The following is a 23,828-nucleotide window of genomic DNA, read 5'->3' as shown; positions in this document are numbered from 1 at the left end:
ACAAACAAATGAAGCTCAAATGCCTTGGTTTCACATTCAAGGTTCTCAATCAACTGGCCCTAATCTAATTTGACCTTCTCACCCACAGCCATAGAATTGTTGCTTGGTGAGATTTCATTCTTTGTTTCCACTCACTGGATGATGCAATGAAATAGTAATGTTTTGTTGGTTGGTTTCTCCGTCCTTCCTATGTCCTTTCGCTAGCATTGCTTACAAGACAATATTATTTTTGCAAATACAGGAAGTCGTACCCATTTCAGAGCACAAGGCTGTTCCTAAGAGGTGAGACTGGAAGATGGCAATGTGCTCCTAGTGAATATTCATTTTCTATTTACCTTCTTCTCTCCTTTGTCCCAGTGTTTTCTCTGGAGGTCATTGCAGAGCCTTCTTCGAACTGCTTCCTACTTTAGGTGACTTGCTGATGCATCCTTTCCTCAATGTGCACTGCATAGACTGTCCATGTTGTTACAAAAGCGTATAGCTTCCTTATTCATATTAAAAATGTAGATTCTCACTACAAATGTAGAATGCTAAGTATTTTTATTAACAACACAAACTTACAAGGGTATTTTACAAAGTTCTACTAAAAATTCAAGAAACATTTATTGTTTAATTATTAGATGTTTGCAATAAAGATATACATTGAGTTTATTTAATTTAGAATTTAGGAACCACTGGCTCAAAGTCAGTTTTCACTGAGCCATGTTTTTAGGAAAATATAAGTCACGTCCTGGTTATTAGAGTGACAGGAAACAGAGTAGTAAGTTGAAAGTACTCAGAGGAGTGGAAAGAATTGTAGTGGCAGGAGGCCCACCTGACTTCACTCTGCAGTTGATTAAGCCACGTAAAGTGGCTTAAGTATTGTCACAATGGCTACCTATGAAAAATGGTAAAGGTTATGTCCTAGGCACTGTGCTGTCAATAGCTATGCCTTTTTTGTGTAAAAGCAACGAGATATGATGGGATGAACCCAGAGAGTATCAGGAGGTATGAGTCTAGCCCTTCCTTCACTAACTGTGTTATCTGAGGTACTATTGATTACCCTCAGAAGTGATGCCTTGGTCTGTGGTATGAAAATGTTTCTAAGAGAGCTGTGGTGGTTTGGATAAGAATGGCTGCCATGGGTTCATATGTTTAAATCCTCAGTCACCAGGGAGTGGTACTATTTGAAAAGGATTATTAGGTGTGGCTTTATTGGAGGAAGTGTGTTACTGACAGTAGGCTTTAAGCTTTCAAAAACCCATGGCAGTCTTTCGTTCTTTCTCTTTCTGTTGCCTCTCTATCTGTCTGCTTAAGGATCAAGATATGACTCTCAACTACTTCTCCAGCATCTTGTCTGCCACCATGCTCCTCACCATGATGATAATGAACTAAATCTCTGAAACTGCAAACAAAATCCAATTTAATGCTTTCTCTTGTAAGACTTGTCTTCCCATGGTGTCTCTTCACAGTAGTAGAATAGGGACTAAGACATAAGCCTCATGATTGGATGCTATTTTTGTCACTGAGAGACCTGGAACATAAATAAGAAGAATTTCCATGTGTTCCTGCAAATTCCCTTTAGAGACAATCTGTGTGTACCTCTGACTGCTCTATTTTACATGAGCTGAAATGTTCTATCCAGAAGAGTGGTTTCCATCCACAGGTATTTTTGCCCCAAAGCCCCTTCACAGTGTCTGCAGAGTGCATTGTTTATCACCATGGAATGAAGTTTGATGGGTTCAGGCCAGCACTGCAGCTAAGATCGTACAAGACAAAGGCACTGTCCCCCTCCATCCCGTTTACGAGATTATTCAACACAAAGAAATTACTCAGCCCCAAATGTCAATTGTACCAAGATCAAGGATTTCGAGTCTAGGTATCAAGTTATATAACACCTCGGTGAGAGTTATTTTGAAGTAGAGGCCAGGGGTTGGTGATGGGTATCTTCTTCCATCATTCTCTACCCTAGTTTTTGAGACAGAGTTTCTTCATGAACTTGGTGCTCAATGGTTCAGCTGTACTGGCTAGTCAAGGAAGGTCAGAAAGCTTGCTGACTGCTGGGGCGATAGATGCAGACCACCTTGGTCAGCTTTAATATGGGTGTTAGGGATACAGACTTGGGTCCTCATGCTTAGGTGACAAGGACGCTATTTACTGAGCCAGCATTCCAGCCCCTACTTTTAATTCCTGTAATAGTTCTGGGAATATAAAGCTAATTCAATATAAGTTTATGAAATCTAAAAAGCACTGCCTAGTTTAAAAAGCATGAGCTATTCTCAGCTGATTAGTCATCCCTTTGAGATAAGATTTGACTCGCCTGTGACTCATGGATGGTTGACAAAGGAGCTGACTGATTGAGTTAAGTGTCTAGTCATTGCTGAGCACACATCCTGCTGTGTGTAGAGACAAGAGGCCTCGGAGGGAAACAGAACCATGAGGTGGTACTCAATGAGAAGCCTTGATATTCAGAATCACAAATGAAAACACAGTCTTGGACTTAGCCTTCTCTACAGGTCATATTAGCTGTGTTTAATTTTTAAATAAAAATTATTTCTCATTTACTTGATTTAAAATGATCACTTTTTGAAAGTCCATTACTGATCTATTGATATTAGGTCTGAAATAATAAAGTCACATAAAAGTCCACAAAAAACTACAAGGAAATTCAAAATTTATAGAACTCAGACAGGAATGGTTAGGACCCAAGTGTCACTAATACTTCTTTTGTTAATTTATCTGATAAATTTCTAAACTTACTGATAACAAATCAATAAATACAGAGTGTTATAACCAGAAAGCTATCTATTGATGTAACCAGAAAGCTGTTTACTGGATTACACTTGGAGCAGAAAGTCAGGTGACTTACCAAAGGCTTTAAAACATCCACACATTTAACATAGCTAACAACTCCAAAACTAATCCTTTTACCACTCAATCAGCATTGTTCTCCAAAGCAATTCCCAGGGACCGAAGTTAGAAAGCAAGGAAAAGACTCCAAATATTTTTCTGACTTTTTCTATGTATTTTTCAGATACTCATGAAAACCACTTGCCAGTCTACTGTATCTCATTAAAACTTACTAATTTGAAATTTTTTATCATAAAAATCCCATGTAATTAGAGTACCTCTTAGCTTCCTTTTAGAACCTTGAAGATCATGCTTCAATTTTCAAAGCCATTTTACCAGATACAGTCATTCTAACATTTATACTTTAAAAGTGCACCTTGAGTCTAGTCAACAGCACAGCATTTCTTATGATTACATAGACCCAAATCCTTATTATCAAGATTGTTGCTAGATACTTCGGGAAGGGAAAAAGAGTTGTGTGTCAGTGACTTGGTCCCTGAGCTTCCCTCTATGCAAAGACATAGATGCTGTGACCTGTTGTCTTCAAAGGAATGGAGGTAGACATTACAGCATGTTTCATTTAGGTTCTTTCTAAATGCAGGTACCACACACAAGTAAGTTCACAGTGGAATAATTAGTGTTGCTTGTAGACAAGCCTCATGGTGTTCCAATCATGTCTGTTGGTTTTCTTGGAAAGTCGTAAGTGTTTTATTACTTTTATGCCCCTGGGATTGATGTTTAAAAGTAAGAGACAAGAGAGAAAAGGAGGACAGAAACATATTTATATTTAAAATATTATAAGTTAGTGTATATGTACAGTGTGTGTGTGTATGTGTGTCTCTGTGTGTGTGTGTGTGTGTGTATGTATGTATAACTCCTACACCTGTTTCTGTGGTATTCATCTTATTAAATATAAAGTATGAGTTTTCTTATAGTAACCATTTTTCAAGGACTCTTTTAATACATTTAGAGTGACATTCAGTATATATGTCCTTCAACATGTACCATGAGCAGTGTCTATTTTAGCTCTGGGGTCTCTTCAGGGCTACACAGTCAGGTTCTTACCTGTCACGGGGCTTCCCATCTAGCAGTGGGAGGTATATACCCCTCCCTAAATAAACCGCATCATCTCAAGAGTCAGTGTTTCCAGTGGTGGACGTGTATGCATTTCTTTTTCACCACATGTGCTTTCCAGTGTTAACCAACAGCATAAAAGAGGACAATGTGATGAGGAGTGAGCAGCAGGGCAGGGGCAAAGCAGAACTGTAGACTCGTTGTTTTCAAGGGCTGACATTTGAGTGAGAACTAAATGTGAAAATCTTAGGCCAAGGTGTTTCCAACAGGGAAGAGCATCACAAATGTCATCAGGTGGGAGGTGGCAGACAGAAAACCAGAGTGGTGGTGCCTTTTACAGACACAGTAGTGTGAAACCAGGTTGGAAGTTAGAGGAGTCAGAGAGCCTGGAAGAGCCTGTTCAGAAATACATAAGATTTTTGTGTTTTGTTCTTGGTGCAAGAAAGGAAAACCAATTGTAATCCACACTAAGAAGGTTACAACAACATAAGCGGAAGATGTTTTGTGGAAGGAGGAGCATGAAAAGGAAGATCAGATCAGTTTGGGGCCACGACATAATCAGCCAAGAAGAGGGTGATTTGGACCGTGGTAGGAACCAAGAAGAAGGCAACAAAGAGGGCAGACTCCACACAGTTTGGAGGTAGATGGGCCCAGGTTTGTCATGAGTCAGTTGTCTGATCTGAGGTGCAAAGAAGAACAAGGGATGAGACCCAGGTTTTCAGGCAGCAGATCTGGAATGAAAGGTGATTCATTTCACATCATCCCTGTCAGTAATCAAACACAACTTGCAGACCCTGTTCAAAGTCTACCATTGTTAATTAAGATTCCTACTGACTACCTAAACCATATTTTAAATTCTATTGCATCACAGTTTGAACTGTTCCATAATTTAAAAAATGTACATTTGTGTGTGTGTGTGTGTGTGTGTGTGTGTGTGTTGAAGCATATGTGCCTATGCATGTCCTTAGAGTCTAGATGAGATTCACAGAATCCCTGGAGCTAGGGTTACAGGAAGTTGTAAGTTATCTGATCTGGGTGCTGCAAACTAGACTCACATTCTCATCGAGAGCAGTAGTTGCTCTTAGCTAATAAGCTGTTATCTTAGTGGCCCCTGCTCCATAACTTCTGAGTCTATCTATACCTTGTTTGTTTATCAGGCACTGGTGATCAGGAGTCATTCCCATGTTAAATGTTGTGTCCTCACCATGAGTCAGCACAGTATTTCCTATGGAGTTACTGAGGCTAATTCCATTTCCCCTCATGATTGTCCTAGTTGTAGGCTGATGAGAATGTATCCACTCCTATCTCATTCTGCATTGACTTGGACAACAACATTATACACAGTACATGCCCAATTGCCTAGGTATTGTGAGTTGCAGCTTCCAAAGGAAAAGTGGGGTTCAGTTTTGGAGTCAATTTTGGAAACTTTTATACTTAAAAACACTAAAGAAGGACTCTGTAAATAAAGAACTAAATGTGGAAACTAAGACCTGCCCTCAGAAATTCATGTTCTTTGCAATTGGAGATTGTGTGCAGAGTAACAAATTGCAGATACTTGATGAGTTTTTTGCTTCGAACATCTTTGTGTTTGAGATAAAAATCCATAATTTATTGTGGAGTATTTGTTTAACTATGCAAACATGTGTTACATTTATTTAACTATGTAAAGATGTGTTGCATTTGTTTATGTTGTGGAATATTTGTTTAGCTATGTAAAGATATGTTGCTGTTTTACCTTGCCTACATAAAGTACCTGATTGTTCTAATAAAAAGCTGAATGGCCAAGAGGAAAGTAGGACATACAGAATGAAAGAAAGGTTAAAAAAACTTGTGGTGAAACAAAAATGAATAGAAACAGGTTAAATTAAGTTAAAAGAGCTAGTGGGATAAGCTTTAGCTAAGGTTGAGCATTCATAATTATTAGTAAGTTTCTGTGTCTTTATTCGGGAGTTGGTTAGTGGCCCAAAGAAAATTCCAACTACGATAAATAGTAGTACTGTAATTTCTGTATATTCAGTGATAGTGAAGCTGTAGAACATATAAGGAGAGATATGTAATAAATAGGAATTCGCTTCATCTCCATATTTTTACACTTAGCAGAAGAAGTAGGGCAGGTTTGAATGGAACACCCTAACCACTCTCAACAGGACTGTTGTTACAAGTGTTAACTCAATGATTGTTAAGGAAAAGCACCTGTAACCAGGCCTATTCCATGTCCAAACATTAAATTGCTTTCTTGTGGATATAACCCTGATCGCTTTTTCTTTTTATTCATTTTATTCCATAATGGTATCTCCCCAAGAGCCCTCTGGCCAAGATCCTTTCTCCTCTGTCTGGTACAGCCCTGTGTTCATGGAGGTGCTTATCCAATAACTTATAATGGGGAGAATCCACTATTTTATGCATCATGAAGTTGTCACTGAGGAGCCTGAGGGAACCCTATTGTGATCCATGATTTAGTTACATGCATTTGTCTCCCAATGGGTGTTTGATATTTTCTCATTACCAACATATTTTTCTTAACATTTTGATAGATTGCCCTGGGAAATTTAATGCCTGTTTTTTTTTCCTAAAGTATTCAGGAAAGCACTAGTTATTTACTTTCTTTGTATTTTTAAGACTACTACCTTTTGCATTTTGCTTTTTATAAGATCATTTCAGGATGTAAGACAATGAGAGACCCAGGACCTCTTCTCTGCTGGAGCAATCAAATTTCAAAGAAGCATCCCCAGTCACCTTGTCCCTTCCATGTCCCCATCTAAACTCCCAATGACAAGGTAGATGAGAGCTTATACTCCACCCAAATGCTGCATTCAGTAACTCTGGATTCTTCATGTGTTCAGTAAATTTGAATCTGTTATATTAAGAACACCAAACTTTCCAATAAATATGGCTAAAAAGCCATTACTGTGCAATGTATTTCAGTGTAATCTTATATTCTTATCTGTATAAGAATTTCAGCTTTTGTAAATCTTCACATTTATAAACTACAGGGTATAATCTCATTTAATCCTCATTAAAACAGGGTGGGGAGAAGTACCACATGCAGGCATTTCCCCACTTTGTAAACAGGAGACTCAGGAAGGGTTCACGTTTCTAAGCACTTGGAATAATGGTTGTTATCTTTGACACCATTTGCCAGAAAAATGCCTCAGATTATCGGTTTTGGTTTCATTCCGTGATTATTCTGCTTCATGGTCTCCAGGCCTGTGGTGTAACACTGAAGCACATTAGGAGCTCACAGTGGAGTGTGTCTGATCAGTCCAAGGCAGAAAGCAGGGGGAGAGAGGCAGGAAGCTATCAGCTTCCTATTATCCCTGCCGAGAGCATGACACCAGTGACCTTCCTTCCACCATGAGCCACCCTGGTAAAGCTCCTACCATCTCCCGACAGCACCAGTCGCTGTGCATAGGCCTTCGCCATTGAGACTTTGAGGACACTGCAAGCCACAGCATGAACCATTGTGTTATGTCTGGAATTCTGTATCTTCAGTCTTCGGGAGTCTCAGTAACATTCTTTTAAACTCTCAGATCATTTGTTCCTGCACTATAGGTTTTAAAAAGACCCTTCTCGTATTCTGTCTTTCCCCTTCTCTCCTTACCTCAGTCGCAGAGTGTGTGTGTGTGTGTGTGTGTGTGTGGTTTGGTGTGGGGAGTCTGCACATGCTATGATATGGGGAGTCTGCAAATGCCAAGACATGAATGTGAAGGTTAGAGGAAAATTTGTGGGAGTCTCTTCTCTCCTTCTACCATGTGGGACTGAACTCTGGTCATCAGATTTGGTGAAAAATGTCTAGAATCATGGAGAAACCTTTGCATCCCCACTGAGAAGTATCTTTGGAAGTTATTTTGAGAAGTAAATTTCCCATAGTTAATAGCACCTGACATCATGCTGTCAATTTGGTGTACATTAGCCTGTCTTTTAACTTTAACTTTATTGTTTATGGAACAGGGTCTCACTCTGCAGCCCACAAGGGTCTCAATGTCACAGCATTCCTCTTGTCTCTACCTTCCATAGGCTGGGATTACAGGCACTTGCCACCAACGTCATTCAGCAGGTACTGACAGGACTCCACACACAATTTAAGTGTGTCTCTCCATATTTGAGGATTTCATTTTCAGTGGTCCCACATTTTGCCATGTCTTATATGTAACTCTCACCTTCCCCTGTGAATCACCACAGTGCCTCTTGCCTGACAGTACTTGCTATTCTGAGTCAGCAAAGATTCCTTTCTTGGAATGGAATTTCATCATCATGTGGTAGGTCAATTGAAGACCAGATCTTACTCAAGACATTCCCATGAGTGGCTAAGTGTCTGAGTCGACCTTGATTTCAATTATTGTGAACATCTCACAAACTCCGACATGTCCAGACCCTAGAGCACCTCTTCTAACTAAGCCTGGGCTTGGCAGGCGGCTAGCTTCTGTTTTGTGTGGAGGTATCAGTGGAACAGCACTACAGAGGAAACACATGGGCTTGGAGAGGAGGAGGTTAGCAATATGTTTGCCTGATCATCTTATGGGAGTCATCTTAGGGACATACTGAGCTCTTTGGAAATACTTGATGTTAGGATTCCAGGCACAATATATATCATTATTGGATTGAAATGAAAAATATTTGGTTGAAGGTCATTCTTTAAACATTATTTCTTTCACTTTTTTATCAATCCCCTGTTACACAGATGACTGAAGTTTTGAGAAACTTCAATTGGGAAAAACATCAGAAAAAAGTAGCAGAATTATAGGCAAACTACCCAGAGTTTCCTTCTTTTTCTTTTGAGAAAACATGCAGATGCCTTTTGTACTTTACTAAGTTTCTTATACTATGACGGAGGGGAAGAAATCCTTCAATGTTGGTTAAATATAGCTGTGTAGTTCTGGGACCAGCCAAGTTCCTGACTTGAAGTTTAACTACAGGAGACCTTGCCTGTGAGTAGACTGTGGCTTTGGAGGTGGGACTGTATGCAATATATAATATATACATAATAATTAAAAAGATTTTTCAAAGTGCTAACACAATTACTGGGTGTTTTATCTTATTTCTTATAGTTTTTTAATAAAACTTGTTAGTAATATGAATCCTTATGACTTTTTCAGACACCCTTACTGTTATTTTACTCTCCTTTTTCTGTATTTATCTTCCTTCTCCTACATTTTTCCCATTCTCCAGAACAGATCATGTATACCCAATTATTCTCTTATTGCCCCATCCCCATCCCAGTAATGGTCTCTTTTTATTGAAAATAGATCCCCCCATGTAATATCCTGATTATGGTTTTCCCCTCCCTCTGTTCCTCCTCTTTCCATCTCCCTTCCCCTCCCAACTAGATCCACCCTCTTTCTGTCTCTCATTAGAAAACAAACAAGCTTCTAAGGGATAATAATAAAATAAAATGAAACAAAACAAAATAAAATAAGATTAGGAAAAACTACACATAGTAATAGAACAAAGCAAATAAACAGAAGAAAAATAGATCAGGAAAAGACATAAGAAACAGATTTAGACACACAGGAATAGCATAAAAAAACAACAACATTAAACCAGAAGTCATAATATATATGCAAAGAACCTGTAGAGTAAAAAAAAAAAGAGAAAAAACACAAAATACTTTTAAAAGGATATAGATAGAAAGCAGAAAGCAAAGAAGCCCTGACAATGGCATTATGAGACAAGATGCCATGAACTTGTTTTCTGTTGGGCAGCTACTGTTGGGCAAGCAGCTGACCCTTAAGAGTGTTTGTTTCCCCAGTGAAACTTCCTTGGAGAAAACTCAGCTTTATTTTGTAAGTGATTATCAATTGGAATAATATCAGACATTTGGAGTTAGGAACAGGGCCATGTGTCTACTTGTCCTTTCAGCTCTAGGACCCCCATCTAGCGCAGATCCCTACAGGCCTTATGCATGCTGCCTCAGTCTCTGTGAGTTCTTATGTGCACGGATCCTGTTGATTTAGAGGGCCTTGTTTCCTTGATGTGCTCCAGCCTCTCTAGCTCTTATACTCCTTCTGCTTCCTCTTCCACAGGGGTGCCTGTGCCCTGAATGGAGAAATTTGATCGAGCTGTTGTTGGGAGTTTTGTTGAGGTGAGTCTGTGTAGATAAGTGGGATTAAGCCTAGAGCCTCACATATTCTTGACAATGTTTTACCACTGAGCTACGTATTCAGCACTCTTTTTTCACTTTAAACTAAGTTTTCAGCTGTCTGTGAACTGTATTCCAGACAACCCTTGAATTTATAATTCTCCTTCCCTGGCCTTCTGAATTGCATCTGGAGTTCCAGGTCTGTACCTCCAGACCTGCTTGGTTTAATTTTGATAGCCCTGGCAGAAATGCATTTTTAGCAAGAATATTTAAGAAACCACCATCCGGAGAACTGCTGCCTTGTTTCATTTGCAGAAATTGCAAGTTTCAGTGTATAAAGTCCTATCTCTGTTTAGAAGCCATTAGTCATATCTGCAGTTTAGTAGAGAATGTTATTAGATAGACAATGGAAATACAAGATATGAAATTTTTTTCACAGTATAATATGTTTTCAGGGTTGGATAATTTTTTATTAAAGATTATGAGGGTTGTTATTACAGAAAACAAAACTCCCTGAAATATTGAGGAATAATGCTTTTCAAATGTAACATGTTTGATAAAGTATCTTGTTTATCAAAACCAGAATGCTAACCTGAATCATAAAAAGGAGTTCAGTGTTTTCTGTTTAAATAGTACTTCTATTTCCCTAGGAAACTAGTACAATGATTAAAGTCATGGATGTTCAACTATTGATTTTATGACTACATGTTTATCAAGATGTTCACTATACTTATTAGGTAGAGAAAAACAATTCCGTTCTCTGGATGACTACAATATCTGCAGCATCTTAAAGGATCAAAGCCACAAAAGTCAGATCTAATATCCTTGTGATTCAAGCAAATGTCCAGTCCCTGCGGCTCTTTGTACTTTGTTCGATGTAGCGTGTACTGCTGCAGGCAGAGTTAGAATATAAATGGTTAATATCCAAAGACAAAGATTATTATGTTCCTGCAGGTTACACTTGTCCACATCAGAGAACTTTTAACTTTTATACTAAAAGAAAAAAACATTAAAGCAGAAAGAAAAAAAATGAAAAATGTAGCAAACCTGCTCTTTCCCCTGTGCTCTGGGTAAGAATAGATAATGAACAATGAAGGAAGGGGTGTTTTGAAATGAGACTTTTTCATTGTTCTTCTGAAAGGCATTTTACAATAATTTTTCCATGACTCCATGACAAAAGGGTTTATAATGCAATGCTTTAATGCTAATATCCACTTGAACAAACCAAGCAAATGGTGAGTCAAAGACAGACTCCTTCTGAAATAGGAAACAGTCAACATTGGCCATACAGGCCAACCTCTGAAATACATTCTTCCTCTACATTCCTAGCTCTGTCCCTCACCTGAGACACTGGGGAACCTGAGAGAAATGAGTTCCTTTTGGAGTCACAATAATATTTCTTCATAAGACTATCCTGCCTCAGAAAATAAAAATATTTACCTAAGAAGAAGGATAAATTTGTACTATACTGTAATTAATTGATGAATGCATCAATTTAATTGTTGTATGCGGGAGAATAATTAGCAGTAACTGACTAAGACTGCAAAGCTGAATTTATGTTTAGGACAGAAACTGGTTAAATTAAAAACACTTAGACCCCATGATACATTCTATTAGTGATCTAAAAAACTGGACTGTTTGTGTTGAGCAAGATGGCACATGCCTATAATCTCATGGCTTGGAAGGCTGAGGTAGGAGGATCTGAGCTTGAGGCCACCCTGGCCTACGGAATGAAACAAAGGAATAAACAAAAGGAATATTTGTATCATTTTAAAAGACTGAATTGCCAAATGAGTGCTGAGGAAAAGACCTCATGTGCAACCACACCAAAAGCAGTTATAGCTCTGTAGGCACTTGGGAGAAGCACAGCTTTCCAATGGGAACCACTGGGTTCATTCACATACTTAGCCAGAAGTAGTTGTGTTTTGTGCTTCCCTAGATTTTGGTTGTTGTCTGTCAATGTGAGAAAGCTAGAGTCTTTTGAGAAGCAGAACTGTCAATGAGGAAATGCCTTCTCCAAACTGGACTGCACACAAGCCTGTAGGTATCTTCCGACTAGTGATATGACTGAGCCCAAGCCATGGGAGCAGGGGCAGGGTATGTTCTGAGATTTGCGCAGCAAGGTTATGGACACAGAGAGGCAATCTGTGACATGAGTGGGTTACAAATTCCGACTTGTACTATTATTATTTAAGAAGGCTGGAGAAAGGAACATTGCTTGGACTAGAAACAGTGAGCAAATAACATGTCAGGAGCCCTGTTCTAGAAGGCTGCACTACAAACAGAGCAGCGTATTATTGCAGAACCTCCGTGTACATCACTGTGGACCCCATGGGGCTTTAACCCAGGGTCTTAGGTCAGCTAAGCACGAGTTCTATCACCCAGCTACACTCTGGGCCCATTCTTCTGTTCTTTCATGAATTTAGCTACTTGTGAATCCCACTTCTCTGCTGCCTTTACCAAATAACCACAACATCTCAGAAAGCATTCTACAACAGCTTCAAGGTTCCAAGGAGGAAGTGAAAGCTTGGCACAAACTTGCCAATTCCCTTTTAGTGGCCTGCTTAGAAATCTGCTTGTTCACAGTAATTCTGTAACTGTTTTCTTTCATTTCCATTTGCTAAGGTCTATTTAACTAATGAATGTCTAGTGGGGGTACGGTGTGCTTGAAGAACACTCTATGAAGCCTTCCCAGATGCTTACTTTTAGGATGCAAAATGAGTTATACAAACACAAGATGGAAAATTGCTGGCCAGCTACCAAGGATGCAAAAGACAGTGCAACTAAGAGTGATGGATGAATCAAAAGTTAAGGCATCAGCCATCAGTGATGCTTTTAACCACCTTGTAGAAAAATCGTGGGGAGGCAGAAAACAATTTTAAAACTTCAGAAATTGTTTTCTAATGTCTGGAACTCTGTTTTCCATTGTTGTCAATATTCTCCAGGGTTATGAATATTAAAAAGAAATAATGATAAAAGAAACTAATTTGATTTACAGATTGAAGCACGATGACCTTTGAGGAAAAGTTAAGAAACTGGGTTTACTTGGCCTAGGCAAAACTCAACTACCAGGGAGACTTAATAAATGTCAAACACTTGAACTCACTTGCTCTCCAAAATTTCCAATGGGGGCAGCCCATAGAACAGGCAGAAAGTGCAGTAAGAGATTTTGGGTTAGTTTTAATAGGTATTTCCTGAAAGGACTCTAAATCTATCACTGCAATTTAACATAGTGTTACAAGGTTAATCAAACACAAACAGGCTACCAAGGAAAATGGTGGAATCTTGGCTCTTGGGTAGAAAACCACACATCTCAACTGGTTTAGGTTGACAGCTGTCCAGTCTTAACAGGCTGAAGTGTGTAGTCCCCCGTTTGCTCACAGAAGATCAAGTAACTGACTTTAGAGTTTTTTGACTTCTACTACATATGAGTGAAGTTCAGATTAATGTGAGTTCTAGAAATGAAGAAAATGTGCAAGGCCTGCACCCCAGTGAAATGTGACTTTGATTGCTTGGTCCACAAAGGGAAGTGTTGTTTCTAAATTGGCTCCCTTCCCAGATACTATTAATGGCAGCCTTAGTTTGGAATATTTTTATCGTAACACTAAAAGATAGCTCAAATCATTAACATATTGAAGCCATAGAACTGCTTAGCAATCTCACATTCAAAGAGATCTGTCTTGAACAGAGAAAAGGCTTGCATAGGTCTTAATATATAAACATGAACATATCTAGCATTGGTCTTCTTAAGAACTTTTCAAACACAAAAACAAGAAAAGAACAATCCCACTCATTCCTTAAGTGTGGTCAAATATAGGAACAAAAAGGCAGTTATTTTTCATGGTCTTAAAGTAGTTTAGGAGACTACTCTCTGTTCTGTGATATTCAAAGAGAATAATCCCTGTGTGTGGGCATACTGTAATTAATAATTTTGACAAATTATGGCATAATTCTAAATAATTATTGGTATGCCTCTCTTCCTGTCATGGTGGGTAATATTATTTATTTTTTATTGCCCTTCTTGTATTTTTTAGAGAAAGGAACAAGACTCTATGGCATCCCTTCCATTTTAAATGGATGCATCCATTATTCCATATGAACATGAGGTGACACTACTAGTCTTGTTGTGTCCTGAAAGGTGTTCAGCTCCATTCACATTACCTATTTTATGCATTACACGAAAGAAAATACATCAAGATTTTTGAAAATATTTATTTTTTAAAAACAGCAATCAAATTGTCTGTAATCACATTTTTCTGCCTGGCCTTGAAAACTGCATTATTCAGTATGTCAGTAGTCCTTCTCATAATGGCAACATATTAGAAACTCATGCTGATCTCATACATCTGAATTCCTTGATGTACGGCACTCCCCATGGGCCCAGAGGAGCACTCTTGCCTCCGTTTCATGAGTCCTGTATGGTACCTATTGAAGTGATGGCTGTCAAAACAGTTGTACAGTGGCCTTTGAATGCTAAGTGTGCCATGTCTGCATGCTACAAATGACAATAAATCTGAGTATATACATTATGCTAGCTTTTGTTGCCTGGAAAAAAGAAGGCATTTGGGAAATAAACCCCCCAATTTTATTGCCTTTTAACATCTTTTTTTCCATTTTAAACTCCAGAACTTGAAATTTGAAGCATTCAAAGAAACTGAAATCTCCTTTGTTGCTTTTTTCATTGTAAATTTCCTATAATGTGCCATTAGAAACTACACTTCACAAAGCCAGGCTTCTAAATGAATCCTTTCTGTGAGGCCATTTGAAAACTTCGCCCAGTTTTTCTTTGTATGAAAGAGCTTCTGTTGACTGCACAAAGAACAAGCACTCGCCACATATGGGCCAGGCAGAGCAGCCTGGATGACTTTGTACAAGGTTGCATTTTTCCCTTCCACCAATCCATGATTAAGCGCAGCAGTGACTGTTATCAGAGTGAGGAGCAAAAGAGGGGCGCTTGGTTTTCATTTGTAGAAATCAAAGGATTTTTCTGAAGTCATGAATATTTACCAGGGGCATGTTCTTATTTTTCTTTCTTCGAAACTAGCTTGCTAGTTTCTTTCTAACAACATGAAAACCTTTTATTTACACAAAATAACATCACTTCCTTTAAAAACAATTTTGTTTATTTTATGTATATGGGTGTTTTGCCTGCACGTGTGTCTGTGTAGTACAGGCCTGCACTACCCATGTAGGCCAGAAGAAGGCACTGGATCCTGTGTAGTTAGACAGGTTTGCTCTATCATGTGGGTGCAGGGAATCAAACCTGGGTCCTCTGGAAGAGCAACTGTGTTCCTAAACCCTGAGCCATCTCTTCCAGCACTTCTTTTGTAACAGTGAAATGACGTTGGCCACTGTTCAATATCTTTGTAACAGATTGACCTTTGTGGGGAATACTTAAAACACTGAGATGGCCAAAACCACAGCAGAAAAAAATGGTCAGGTACAAAGTGTGCACCTGCTATATCACTATTTGGAAAGGAAGACTTTAAGTTCAAGGGAAGCCTGGGCTAAACTATAAGATCCTGACAGAAGCTCAGTAAGGAAAGGGACAGAGAAACAGTAAAGAAAAGTCACTAAGTAACTGTGATTTTCAATTCTGATTTTCAAAACTCTACAGAATCTAGATTTATCTAGGAGCCAAACCTCTATGCCAGTGGTTCTCAACCTCCCTAATGCTGTGACCCTTTAATACAGTTGCCATGTGGTGGTGATCACCAACTTGAAGTTATTTTTGTTGCTAATTTATAACTGTAATTGTGCTACTGTTACGAATTATAGTATAAATATATGATATGCAGGATATCTGCCTTGTGAACCCCCAAAGGGGTCACAACCCACAGGTTGAGAACCACTGTGCCAGGAGCATCTGTAATGGCATCTCTCGAGTGAGTTAACTGAGGTGGAAAGATGCATCCTAAACGTGAGTGGCGACATCCCACTGGCTTGGGTCCTGGACTGAATGAAAAGGAGAACACAGCTATGCATCTGCATCCATTTCTCTGCTTCCTGTCTGGATACAACGTGACTGCAACTTCATGCTTCTTAAGCCACGCCTTCCTCACCACGATGGACTGTGTCCTCAAATTGTGAGCCAAAATAAAACTTTCCCTCACTTAAACTATGCTTGCCGGTAGCCACAGTGACAAATCTAGTGAATCTTAAGAGTGGGGACAAAGGGTGTGTGGTCTCAGAACGAGCGTTAGCCTGGATGGGATCAGAGCCATCAATCAGCCAGTTGTGGGTTTCTGCCTCGGAGAGAGGATCTTTTATTCAAGGATGTTTTTTCAGAAATGTACCTGAGAGAAAAACTGGGGAAACTAGCTTATTGTCTTATTGATGCCTTTCTAGGCTCCAGGGAGCTGAGTCTGTGCCACGAGCAAACCTACCCCCGCTGATGTATAGAATGCATAGGGCTTCCTGGTGGTTAACACGCCTATCGGACACTCCTGCTCCATTGCATTTCCAACCAGATGCCATTTCTCAGAAAGTGCAACAGATCAGTTCCTCTCTATCAAAACAAGTCAGGGGAGTTTTGAGGAATTGGAACTCATTCATATTAGATCATGAATGGCTGTTTAATTTGAACATAGGGAATAGAACTAATTGGCACCCACCCACTGGTGTGTACTACAGAAATTCTACCTGCTTTATAGCTTGTTCTTGGAACAGAGAGACTTTTAGGAGTGCCATAATCTAAGTTGTTGCTTGAGCTCTGAATAACCACTGGGTAAGGAGACCCAGTGAACAATAAAACAGCACAGGGAAGAATTTTCAATAAATTAATAAATGGGGGGTGGGAATTTGGGAAGGCTGAACCCACCCTTGTGTGTACTGCCCCCTGTATAGGATTTTGATAAACTACAGAAGGCAATACACATTTTCTACACTGGTGAAAAAAATTTTTAAACTGAAAGGCATTCTGGTAGAACATAATTAAACCTATTATGAAACAGGTACCATTTAATAGTTGTAATGCACCGTAACGATTACCACATTGTGGGATTCAATACTGCATTTTGTCCTTCCAATTTTATGCTTACTGTTTTAAAAGATGAGGTGTCACTGCATTGCTCAGGCAGGCCCCTAACTTTTGGATATACACTATTCTCCTTTCTCAGCCTCAGAAGTACCTGGGCCTACAAGGCCTGGTCTGCTATAACCAACTACAGCCATTAAATCGGGGAGGATGCTGGAGTTTCTATACTTAGATAGAACCATGTGATAGGAGAGGGTGCTAGAGCACAGACATTTATTTAAGTGCCTTAGGGTTACACAGCAGGTAGGTGGCAGCCCCAAGATTTAAACTGAGGCAGTCTAGCTTAAAGAAATCCATGTTAGCTGCAGTGACATACAAGGGCACTCCAAGCAAGGAAAGACTTACTTAGTGAAGGGCCAGCCTATTGATGATTTTTTTGGAGGTGTGAAGAAGATTAAGGATCAAAGTATAAATAACTCTTTGAAAAGTCTTCACTCTCACGTAGTATTTTAACTTCCCTGAAAGAGTCAAACAGGCACAGGCTTGGGAAAACCATTTTATCTAAGCAACACTTACATAATGTACTCTATGTGGCAGCCACTGAGTGGTCTTAGCAATTTGCCAGACAACTTTAACCCCGTGAGGTTAAGCCTACCATTGTCCCCATTTTCCCAGAAAATGTACCTAGAATCTTTACTGGCTGAACCATTGAGCAATCAATGAAGTACTCTGAGTTTCCATTTTTCATTTGTAAAACTGGGATACTAATACTTCATACAGATATATGTTTTAGCTATGGACTAAATATTTTGTGTCTAACATGTTAAATACTTGTAGAAAAACACTTATTAATAGCAAGACTGGCACTTCTGTTGCCAGTAGCAATAAGAAACAAAACATATACAAGAAAATTTAACTTAAAGATATATTTTCACTAAAGATTATGTATTATAACATATCAAATAGTAATATGTGTAACATATATTGATATATTTATAGTAAGCATCATAATATTTAAAATATATATATTGTCTAACTCAGAACTAAAATGAGTTCACCTCATTCATTCCTTAAATACTTAAGTTCTAGAATGGAAAAACCCTGACACAAAGATAGGACCACAATTTTAAGAGCAACATGTTCCATGTATTACATCTGGAAAATACAATTAGGACGAGTTGACTCTACATTTAACTGCCCTTTGTGGTCCCAGTCATAGAATTTTCACAATTCACAGCAAATTCCTCACTGAGAATCTGCAAATAGTGACTCTTATCAGCTATGTCAGTGTTGGAGGGATCTTGAGAGATCTCCAAATCATTTTAACTCTGAAAATATTTCTCTCTCACACATTTTAACCTCTCCAAAAGAGTCACATAAGAACAGACTTGTGAAGTCCACAGTATCTAATTTTTGTAGCTGCTAGTATCCTTAACCCAAGTTGCCCTTGCTTGTAAACATTTCTAAGCATGGAAAACCCACCTAATGTCTGTTACTTCTCCGCTTGATTTTAAAATTAATTTTCTAGTTGGCACATGAAGTTTGTAAAACAATGTGGGGTTCTCTGTGATGCTTCTCGAAACATGTTCACTTGTGTGATGTTGAATTGCATGCTTGTTTTTTTTCCATTCATTTTTCCATGAGTTGTATAGCTGCTGCATGAGCTTTGTATCAGTTTGGGTGGAGGTCTTCAATGATGCATTGTTGCACATATGCACCTGTGTGATACTGAACAGTTTGATGAGTTGTGAACCTATGTACAGGAGCTAAGTTCTTAGGAAAGTGTTTTAGTTTTTGACAGAAAGTATGATGACATATGAAGAGATATCCTTAGACACAAAGTCTTTGCTAAAGAAATTGACCCTTGGTGTGTTTTTTAAATAATTAAAATGTGGACTTACAAGGAGCTGTGCCTCTTGAGATCGATATTTACTTAAGGATGGTACAATATTGGCATACTAGTCCCCTACCCCTCCCTCTGTCCTCACTGATATCCTAGTAAAGTTCTTCCAAACTTCTCATGTGATCACTCACTAGATCCATACTGCCTAAGATAGTAGCCACCAGGTGCATGTGGCCTACATCAAGATCATAAAATCAAAATCAAAATCAATCAATCAATCAAAATGCTCTTATAACTCCAGACACAGGGGATCTGATGCCCTCTTTGGGCCTCCTCAGGCATTTCACACTCATTTGTGTAGTAAAACGTGTATTACGCATATTAAATACATACTTACATAAAACTTTTAAAAGATGATGATGTCGGCATACTTTTTTCAGATTAACATATTTGCATGCATTTGTAAGTATTCAACTTAAATTTTTAGGAAGACTATCATCTAGCCAGTTTGGTGATGGTACTGCTTCTGTCTTCCGACAATGCTACAAATTAGTTTTCCCTTCTTGGCCACAGACAGAAACTGAATTTGATTTTCTGTGCTGTGTGGTGTTAGGTTTTGTCTCCCATAAAAGTCATGTTTGGGTTTCTTTTGACTATTCTTTTTTCTTTTTTTGACTATTCTTTCAAGCATCCCAATACCTTTATACTCATCTTTACCCGAAAAATTCCCGTGGAGCCACACAACACAGAGATGTTTCTGAACACATCAATGGGAGTGGTGCTATGGAACACACTCTCAGAAACAAGTGTGTCAGTTTGTTTCTTGTGAACTCATGGTAGTGCTGCTTAGTGACATGAGAGTAACAATGGTTGGATTGTTAACTGGTCTAACAATGAGAGCCAGGGAGCATGAATATGTTCCTACTTCTTGGAGTGTAGACCTAAAAGATGCTTGTAGATGACATAAAAACCAGAATGAATACTTTCTTGATAAGTCAGTGATTATCAATTATGGAATGCTCCTGAGAAATGCATATGCCCAAACTTTATCAGGGGGCTTGAGAAATTGACTTTTTGTGAATTTTCTAGATTTTCATCAGTAGATACTTCAAAGTAACATACTGTTCCACTGACTGTGACATCTTAATGGAAATAATCTCAATCAACAGAACTCTACTTCCAAAACAGAAATAAAACAACCTTTTCCTTGCTCCTTTCGTAGAATTTCAGAAAGCAAATAACAATATTGAGGCTGACATCAGGGACTGCCCAGAGGATGCAGGGACCTTACTTGTTGCTAGGATCCCGACAGAAGCCCAGAAGCAATACCATTTATAGTGACCTTTTATCTGAAATTTTGCAAGCCATTTTTCCTAACAGCATCATCAACAGTATTTAGCACTTTGGCAAATATGAGTTATTACCCAAGTAAGTCACTGATTCAAATGTAAAGCAAAAACGACTTTGGAAATTTACAAAATCTACAGAGATCATTGATGTAGCTAAAGCCTCTCCCTAGTTTTAGAAGACCATTAACACAAATTTCATGGAACTATCCCTTGTTTTTCATATGACGTTCAAGCCAAGCACAATTAGACAAGCCCATTCTTACCACAGAGATGGAGTTGGAAAGCAATGTGCCATCCTGGCCCAGCATGTTGGACACGGTGATCTCTGGCAGGTCCATGTTTTGTGGATGGAACGGGAGCAGGCCATTGTGGTTCATGGGGTGACACAGAGAGTGGTACCCAGACTCCACCTCATTCAGGTGCACCAGAGAGTGGTCAGGGAGGGAAGGAGGTGTGATGGGTGGAATGTTAAAGTCTTCACTTTCCAGACTTGGGCCAGGGTAGGACTGAAAAGACAGGAGTGACACAGACGGTAATTAGCTTCCACTTGTTCACTATTGTCAAGCACAGGAGCACAGTGGCCTTATGGATGGACCTACCGGAAGCATTGTAGATTTCACTGAGATATTCAAACATTGGAATCACCCTGGTGATTTGTCTCTCTTATGTATGGAAAAAGATGGCAGTGAGACACTCTCTGCCTATGAGACATCCTCTACCAGTGAGACATCCCCTGCCTGTGATACGTCCCCTGCCTATGAGACATCTCCTGCCTGTGATACGTCCCCTGCCTATGAGACATCCCCTGCCTATGAGACATCCCCTGCCTGTGATACGTCCCCTGCCTATGAGACATCTCCTGCCTATAAGACATCCTCCTTTGGTCTAAAACCTACATCTGTTATGTGGCTTTATTTTCCTAGAAAGTTGAACTCAAAACAGATTTCAATGATCCCATTAAAATTGTCTAGAGTATTAATCTAGCTGAATACCCCTTTTCATGAGAGTTGTGGGGAAAGAAAGCAATTTATAAAATTATTTGATCAAACATTTTTCATCAGACTCCCTACTGCTAAGATTATGGGATGTAGTAAAAATGAATTCCAGAAGTCTGGGGCAGTTGCTTTTCAGTTTGAAAAACCAAACTGCAAATAATTTAAAAAGTTATTAGTTAAGAAGTTAAGCCTGTGCCTAAGGGTGTGTTCACTGAAAGTTTGGTACAGTTTTAAAATGCCATTAGATGCTAATTTTACCGTCAAAATGAAAGTGAAGATTGCTCTCATAACTTTTGTGCACATTTATTTGATTTTTCTCTAAAGGTTAATAACACTGTAACCATTTATGTCCAGTCCCTTCCATGGTGAACAAAAACAATATTAATATTATATAATAATAACTGTGAAATAAAAGTTAATCAGTAAGATAAACAACATACCAAAGTCTGTTCTTTTATAAAGTGGCTTGAAAATAGGAAGAGGCACAAGAGGAAAAGGAAGAGTATATGAATACAAGCCTGTTCAAGATGAGAATGTGGAAAAAGTTGAAAATGGTCGAAAGAGCTGAATAAACACTGTTAGCAATTAACATCAATATACATGGTCAGAAAGAACTTATTTCATTCAACAGGTGTCATAATATGAAAAGAAGCATTTTGGCCCAGATAACACAAGTCAATCCTTCAAATTCTAGTGGCCTTCAGTGTTTGTGTGCATGGTAACAAAGATTCTCTTGTCTAACTGTATAGTGCCTGCTACAGTGTGCAAGATTTGAAGCGAGCAGGCAAAGTGTAGGAGCCAAAGAAAGTAGTGTTCTGTGTTCATTGGGTGTTCAGCCAATAAGCTTTATGCCTCCCTGTCCAAATGCCTGGGGTTATTTTTTCCAGATGGCGTCTATTTGTCTAGCAGAAAGAAATCTTCAACTTGCACTTGCTAAATGTTGAACAAGTTCTGATGTATTTGTTTAGGTGCCATCAGAAGGTACAGTTAAATGGAGAGCTACTTGGAACATCTGGAGGTCGTCATGGAGAAGAATGTGTAGGTATCATCTAAATTCTATGAAGGGTAGATTTGCATTACCTTCACAGATAATTTTTCTTAAATATACATCACTCTGCTAAAAAAAAGCCACAAGCTCTAAAGTTTTGTGACTCTTTACTAAAGTGTTTTATTAGTAGTGCTATTTTTTATGTATGAAAAACATGTTAGTGCCTTGTGTCAAAATTATAAGTTTGACTACCCTGAATATACAGACCCCAGCTCGCTGTTTCTCATAGGAGTATTCAATACAAGATACAAAAAGGCCCAATGAAGAAGGAGAAAGAATGTGTGTTTAGCCATGACTATTTCATATAAAGTGCAGTTAAGGCCCTTTCACCATCTTGTCTTTATATGAGTCTTATAACTGCTTTCTCTGTGTGATTATTATTCCTCCTTTTCCTGATAAGGAAACTGGAGTCCAGAAGTTCCTTAGTAATTGACTTAGTCCATGTGTGTGGGATGAGAAGGAGAGAAGCCATTTTTATTCCTTCCTTCCCTCCTCTCTCTGTATTTGTTGTGATCCAACCCAGGGCTTTGCAGAATGGGAAACTAGTATACTTGAGCTCCACGGCTAATCGTTACCATTATATTAGGCTGAGTGTTACAAAATATCTTTGTTATACAAAATTTCAGTTTAGGAATTATGACCATCGACAGCATGCTTTTCCTTGTCCTAAATCCTACTCCCCAAGATTAAATATTTACTTGACATAAGCACAAATATTCACAATATGTCTCTCCATCGGCACTGTAGACTGTGAGATTTTGGTACACAGTGTTTAAGACGTTAATCGGTGCCTGTTTGAAACTTTCCTCAATAAGGCATAACTAATACAGAGGTAAAGGAGAAACCTGGTTTTAATCTCAGAAGTGCCATTAACCCTCTGAAAATAGTTGGGGATATTTCACTGAGGGTGGACCATGCCTTTACATTCTAGAGTTTCTTTGGTAGTTAAATCTTAATTTGTGGAGTTTTAAAGGAAGGTTTAATTGGTATCGACTTACACTTGGTGATAACAATTGCACTGCAATTTAGCTTAGCTACATGGTTTATTTTCATGTAATTACACATTAAGGTTATTTAATCTGTACAATTATATGCCAAAACCACAGACTCTACAACTTAACTGGTAATGCATAGTTATGTGGGTCAAGAATTTTAACAACATAAGGTTACTTAGCAGCTCTGTCCCTTACATTAGAAGCCATAATGCGGTTATTTTCCATGAGCCTATTAGAGAGTAATTGATGCCCTATAAAAGTATGATTGTAATTGTTTAAGTGTCAAAATATGCCAGAACTTTTAAAAAGTGCAATGACAGACTAATTTTTTAAATGTGGAAATGAATTAATCTCCAACACTGGCTTCTGTGACATGGCAGGTAGACTCTGATGCCAGACCTTACTTGTGATGTGCTTAATACATGAGGTTTACATTATATCCAGTTTGCAGTATTGGGGGATATAGCACAACAGGGAGTAATTCAATACTTATTCTTACTCTACATGAAGGTACTTGTTAGAATCATCATTAAACATTTGTTGAATGAATAAAAGGAAGGATCACTAAACACATTAATGAATGAATGAATACTAAACAGGTTATTTAAAAGCATGAAGCTTGTGAGTATATTGCAATTAT

General features: G+C 38.6%; 1 protein-coding gene across 2 annotated transcripts in view; it reads right to left on the bottom strand.

Annotated features, from left to right (window-relative positions):
* Nucleotides 1–23,828, bottom strand: part of Tox (thymocyte selection associated high mobility group box) — a 297,989-nt gene that overhangs the window by 113,572 nt on the left and 160,589 nt on the right. For both annotated transcript variants that reach the window (XM_040741471.1, XM_040741472.1), the window contains exon 3: nt 20,414–20,656. In XM_040741471.1, coding sequence (XP_040597405.1) covers nt 20,414–20,656 — 243 coding nt within the window. The remainder of the gene's footprint in view (nt 1–20,413; nt 20,657–23,828) is intronic.

The sequence above is a fragment of the Mesocricetus auratus genome, unplaced genomic scaffold (assembly GCF_017639785.1).
Source record: "Mesocricetus auratus isolate SY011 unplaced genomic scaffold, BCM_Maur_2.0 Super-Scaffold_6730, whole genome shotgun sequence".
Taxonomy (NCBI): Eukaryota; Metazoa; Chordata; class Mammalia; order Rodentia; family Cricetidae; genus Mesocricetus; species Mesocricetus auratus.
This window is presented reverse-complemented; position numbering and strand designations above follow the sequence as displayed.